Source organism: Lygodium microphyllum, chromosome 16 (genome assembly GCF_053477565.2).
Source record: "Lygodium microphyllum isolate KBCC chromosome 16, Lygodium_microphyllum_v1.1.10, whole genome shotgun sequence".
Taxonomy (NCBI): domain Eukaryota; kingdom Viridiplantae; phylum Streptophyta; class Polypodiopsida; order Schizaeales; family Lygodiaceae; genus Lygodium; species Lygodium microphyllum.
Genome location: NC_141150.1, coordinates 68,918,867 through 68,925,117, shown reverse-complemented (window position 1 = coordinate 68,925,117; position 6,251 = coordinate 68,918,867). Strand labels below are relative to the sequence as shown.

The 6,251-nt window shown below is 35.5% G+C and overlaps 1 protein-coding gene across 1 annotated transcript in view; it reads left to right on the top strand.

The window, feature by feature from the left end:
• The first annotated feature begins 4,916 nt into the window (after positions 1 to 4,916).
• The window catches only part of LOC148022948 (uncharacterized), a 29,174-nt gene continuing 27,839 nt past the window's right edge, over positions 4,917 to 6,251 (top strand). Inside the window, exons 1-2 of the mRNA XM_087695876.1 lie at positions 4,917 to 5,088; positions 5,730 to 6,162. Of these exons, the coding sequence (XP_087552002.1) occupies positions 6,006 to 6,162 (157 nt within the window). The 5' untranslated portion in view covers positions 4,917 to 5,088; positions 5,730 to 6,005. The remainder of the gene's footprint in view (positions 5,089 to 5,729; positions 6,163 to 6,251) is intronic.

Sequence of the window (6,251 nt, the reverse complement as noted above, 5' to 3'; positions counted from 1 at the left end):
AAGAGGAGTCTACTTCATTCTCAAAAAATTATTGGCCTCCTGTCTCTTCATCTACATTACCCATGTGTGCCTCCCTTGCACACTCCAAGCCCTCTTCGCCCTCCACCCCCTGCAATATCAACTCCTCCATCTGCATACTCTCCTCGTCTACATTGGGAACATTGCTTTCATCATACACTTGTGCACTCAGAGGAGTTAACGACACAACATACCACCATTGAGGTTGTCAGGGATTTGGATAGAAGATTGCATGTTTAGTATGATGTAAAAGAGTGAATCAAAATTTGAGATTGTTTCGTGTCATGAAAAATTTAAAAAAATAGGACATGCACCTATTTACAATGACATGGTAGGATAAACGTGTCGCACAAATCCATCTATCTTTTCTTTGAATCTATTTTCAAAAATCCAAATGGACCTCGCCGAATGATTGCCCTATCTCATTCCAACACCACTTTAATCCATTGTATGTTGAATGTAATCATGGAGAAGCTATGATAATCCACTAAGATAACTCTTTCTCTTGGATTTACGAAGCAGCATTCCTTTGATGTACTTATCATCCTTTGTATAAATTTACACTTTACGATATTTAAATGCAGATTTTCCTGTTTGTTTTGGCTCTCATCTCCATGGTTCCATGTAATTTCATGAGTTGTCATCGCTAGTCTTGTGCGAATTTTATGAGTTGTTACTCTTGTGGTTTTAAGTAGTTTTTGCGCTCATCTTGACGACGATTGTGTATTCAATATGTAATTGCTTTGCAAAATAGCTGCCATGCACAAAATTTTTCCCCTATGTAACCATCACTATTTGTGTTGCAAATTTATTGCACACATCGCTATTTGCATCGCATTTCACTATTAGCGTCGCAAATACAACGCAAATATCGATGCCCTCTATGATGAATTTGTAGAGATGCTTATACCAACACTTTTAGTGACAATGGGGCATTTTTTTAAAATGAGTATTAGTGTCACTTTGAACATCGATACGAGGCATGTATCTTGTAGTGTTTATCATTGTTTTAGATTCAATTCAAATTTTATTTTTTCTAACTTTTAAAATCATAACATGCACATATAAATGTCGCTATTACAATACCAGTTTAATATAGAGTTCCACAACCTAGACCATATCTTGGTCACTACAGGACTTGTATGTGATACTACGTTTAGTTACAATGCTGGTGATTGTTTATTGCCTATTAAAAGTTTTGAACTTGAATATGAAGGCGACTCGATTACAAGAAACTTTAATAGATGCTTTTATAGAAATGTGTAAAAATGATAATACACATATATTTCTTTAGATTTCTTAAGCTATTTACATAATGTAAGCTCAGTAAACAAATATTTGCAAAGAACGAGTCAACTAGCTTCAAAAGGTGACCTTAGGGGAGATCATTTTTGGATATACCTAACATCACAATTTTTTGGTTCAATTGTAAATACTTGGTCTATCAATTATAAGAAAGTGTACTGTACACACCCTTCCAGTAATAGTAATAAGATATGCAATATTCTTTTCCATGTTAACATTCCTCTATCAACCCATTTCGAACTACTACTGGACATTCAATCAACAAACAAAAACATACAAGATTATGAAAACCATGAACAAATTCTAATGCTACTACTACTGAATATTCAATCAACAAACAAAAACATACAAGATTATGAAAACCATGTACAAATTATAATGCTAATTCTTGATCAAACAAATATTATAGAAATAAAACATCTTGAGCACATGAAAATAACACCGTGACCAAGAAAAAGAATCAATCTACTATATAAAAACCAAGATTTACAAAAGAGCAATATAAACAATTATTAGAAATCATTGATAACAAATAAACTACTCAAACATCTAAAATTGCTAAAAATTTTAGGCACCTAGAGCAAGTACGATAAAACAAATGCAAAAAAATAGAGAAAAAAATGGCAATAGTTCATAAATAAGAACTTCATCACTATTGACTCAAACTCAAAAGCAAAAAGAAGGGGAAAAAATCACAATACACATCCATGAAGACAACACAACAATATTTGGAAACAAATACAGAAATTCCAACGCCCCTCTATCAAGTTTGTAAAAGAACTTTTTTCAAAACACGTGAAACATAACAAAAAGAACAAAACAAATCTTAGATGCAAACTAAACTACTAAATAAGAATTACAAAAAACAAGATTAACTGCTATGTAGACCTTGTAATAAATACTTGAAAAATAAGAAAATTCCAGAGCCAGCTTCTCAAATGAATATAATACTAAATACTTTAAGTCTATATGTGTAACAAAATAAACAAAATAGAACTACTTCTTGTTGCTCCAAGAGTAATGTTTGCACAAATTCATCAATACCTAAACTATGGCTAAGAAATCTTAAAAGGTGGAATAATCAATATACCTTTAAACATTGATATCATACAACAAGTTCTACCAATAGATTTTGAAAACAACCATGCAATTAAATGAAAATTAGCATACAAATAAGTTTACACAAGTAAACAATAAGGCCACAAATCATAACAAGTATAGTAGATATATTAAAAGACACAGAACTTTATAAGAGATTTAAAATCAAAGTATCAACAACTTGGAAAGATAATAATATATTGAATCCAGAAACTACATACAAAAACAATGACATCAACAATCACATGAATTCACTTAACTATATATCTTTAATAAGATATCACAATCAAACTAATATTTCAAAAACATTAGAAGACAAAGTTGAGGCGATGTTGCATGGATTTTGTAGTGCTCAAGAATGCCATGATCTTATAAACGAAATCACAATAGTTGCACCTTTAGAAGGACAAATTCCACTAGGATTTTTCCAATATAAATTTTACAGCTAAATTATCCAATATTATTCAATAATGTATAGCGATATAATGACAACACAAAAGAGATTTCATATGTCACAAAAACAAAATGGGAACTAATGAATATAGATCGTTGGTTTGCAAATCATACTACAAATATATTTTTGAAAGCAAAGAAACTCATGGTACTAAAAGTTTTACAAACAACAACAATAATAATTAGAAAAGCCAAAGTCAAAAATTGAACATTGTATGCATGAGATGTTAAAGAACAAGTAGACATCTCACTCCAAGCATTGGCGAAAGTAATAAAAAAAAGAAGTTGAAAAAACCATAGAAAATATACATGCAAAATAATGACTACACTCATGGCCATGAAAAGCTTGTCGTGTGAGCATTGAAAAGGTCACCTACTTACTCAACCAAGAGGTCTACAACCTAATCCATGGTACCCAAAGCAAACAATAAATCACATTGCTACCAATAGTAGAACACCAACCTCATCCATTATGAATATTGCCACTAGCTCAAGCATAGCTATATCATCCAATACCAACTCCAAGCAACACCTACCAACCAATTCAAAAGCAGCAATAAAGAGAAACAAGACCAAGCACTTTGTCTACAACATCAAATGCAAACAAAACAAAAAAGTCTACGTAGGCTATACTACGAACATTGAAAAAAAACTTTAGCAACACAAAAGAAAACTCGTTGAAAAAATGAGAAAATATATTCAAACCTACTAGCTATTTGAAGAAAAATTTGAGCTTAACATTATCATGACAACTGATAGCATACACAAGACCTAGAACTTGGAGTAGGACAACACGATCTTGAAAAAGAGCACAACTACTGTAGGCTACAACAACCTATATGGACACCCAGTGAGATGTAAAAAATAAGTTTTTAAAAGAGAAGAAACTTGATTTAGCATAAGAATACATTGTAAATAATCTATTTCATGCTTCTTGACATTGAATAAATAAGTACAATTCTTCAGCTTTTTGCATGATACATGCGCTTCAAAGATTTCAAATTTTAGTACATTCATCATTTGCTAAACTCTAGTCAAATATTCAATAATCTTCAACAAAATTGCTATTTCTTTAATATCTATGAATAGAATATATTACATTCGTTTCATATTAATTGCTTCATAGAAGATTCACAACTTTTCAAAAAGAGTGTTTTATGATCAACCGTCTTTTTTGAACAACAAAAATTAAAGTCCAATCCTCCTCTCCTCCTCCAAAACATTCAAACCCAACTACGTTGTTATACCTGTCAACATAGTTGCTTCTTGAAAACCATTTTCGATGTTTTTCACCAAAAACTAGAAACCCCTCCAAGTCACATGGAGTGGGTTTTGGTTCTTGGTGAAACCTCCCTGCTCCTTTGAGAACAAACCTTGGGTGGTTTTTTAATTAGAAAACCACAACTTATCCTAGGAAAGATCCCAAACCATGACCATAGTCAAACCTTATTTTGAGGAAAGGTCTCACTTTTTTGAATAGAATACATATTTGGGAAACTAGAAACAACTTAGAAAACTAGTTTCCAAAAAAAATCCCTCTCATGGAAATAGCTTCACAATCTTGTCATCATAACCAATTTGTTGTTCCGATGGTTGTAATGCTTGTGTAAGCAAAATAATGAAACATTTTAGTAAGGTGCCAAATCCCTAGATAAAGGCAAGGCAAATCAAGGTTGGTATATCCTTGGGATTGATCCCAACCCTTCATGCATGCATATTGTTGGATTACCAATAGATTTACTCATCATACGTGCCCCTTTGAGGACTCTAGATGCTGAAACCGTGTGTGGAACTGACTCTTCGGCCACAATCAAGGTTGGCATATTATTGGGATTGAACCCAACCCTTCATGCGCGCAGATTCTTGGATTACCAACAGGTTTCCTGGCGAGCCCCTCCAAGGACTCTAGATGCTGAAACTGTGTGGAGCTGACTCTTAGGCCCACATGACCGTGCCCTTGAGAAGGGGGCGGTAGGTGGGCACACCACAAGGTTTTACCAAAGGTTGGAACTCGGGTTAGAATCTTGACTGCGAGTTCCGAAGCTTCGCAGAGACTCTTATTATTCCCCCCCTTTCGCTGCAGCCATGGCCCAGAGAGATACACCACAATAGTCCACGAAGAGGAAAGAGTACTCCTACTCCTTGCAGCCATAACCGCCACAGAGACGACAGGAGATTAAGTTTCTTGTCGCATACAGGAAGAAGAAACATCAGGTGCGCTATCAAAACCCTCGCGCTATCCTTGCATCTCAGTCCAGGCAAGATCAGGCGATGCCGACGTTTTTGTGCGTGTAAGGGTTCATTCATAGTCTGAACACCGTCTAAGGTCACTGAAACGCAATGTCAGAGGCTCTCAGCCTCTGCAGGAGAGCGTCTGCTTACTTTACTTTGACATAGGGAGGTCTTTATAAGGTCCCAATCAATTTGTCGAGGTATCAGTCTGGCCGTGCTGCCAGGGTCTGATCAAAGGCACTACGCACGTTTTTGGTTTACAGGTTTTGATTAAAGGCACTACATAAGTTTGTCGCATACAGTGTTTGATATACTACAATATGCACTATATTCGTTCTTCCTTTACAGGGTTTGATCGAAGGCACCATATGTGGTCATCGCTTACTACTACTGTAGTCTGCACTTGATATTGCCATCAAGCCCTTGACCCATTTGTTACAGAGCTGCACGATAGTTCAGATATTCACTTTCAGAATTCTGGACCAGTTGGCTCGATTAGACATTTGAATATGATTGCAATGCCCGTGTTATTCTGGTTGTTTTTATTGGGGCCTGTATATAACTTGTCTCACAGCTAACTTGGTCACTTTATTTCCGGCCATTGATTGTTCTGCTGTGCTCAGGTAATGCAGAATCCATATTGTCCATGCCGACACATTCAAATGCAGAACGTAGCTTGAATTTTGCTGCGCAATAGCGGTGCACCTTAAGCTCCAAAAACTTATTGGGCAATTGAAGGCAGGCCTGAGTGATGGTTATATCAGCCCTCAAGGGTGGATGCATTCAGTAAGAATGAAAAGCGTTCAGTGCTTTTACCCCTGGTGGAGCTAGATATTAGTGACAGCCTGCAAGTATTCTTAATTGCTATAGTCAAGACTGCTGGTAGGGTGTTTACTACTATGGGTAAACTTTCACTGCCTCCAGGCTTCAGGTTTCATCCTACTGATGAGGAGCTTGTAAGTTATTATTTGAAGCGTAAAGTTCATGGGAAAAAATTTAAATTTGATGCCATATCAGAGGTTGATTTGTACAGACATGAGCCATGGGATCTTCCAGGTACGCCGATTCGGTAAGATACAATAAAAAACTTTCCGCTTCACCAAGTCTGTATACCAAACACTTCTGATCAAAGCCTATTTTGCTAA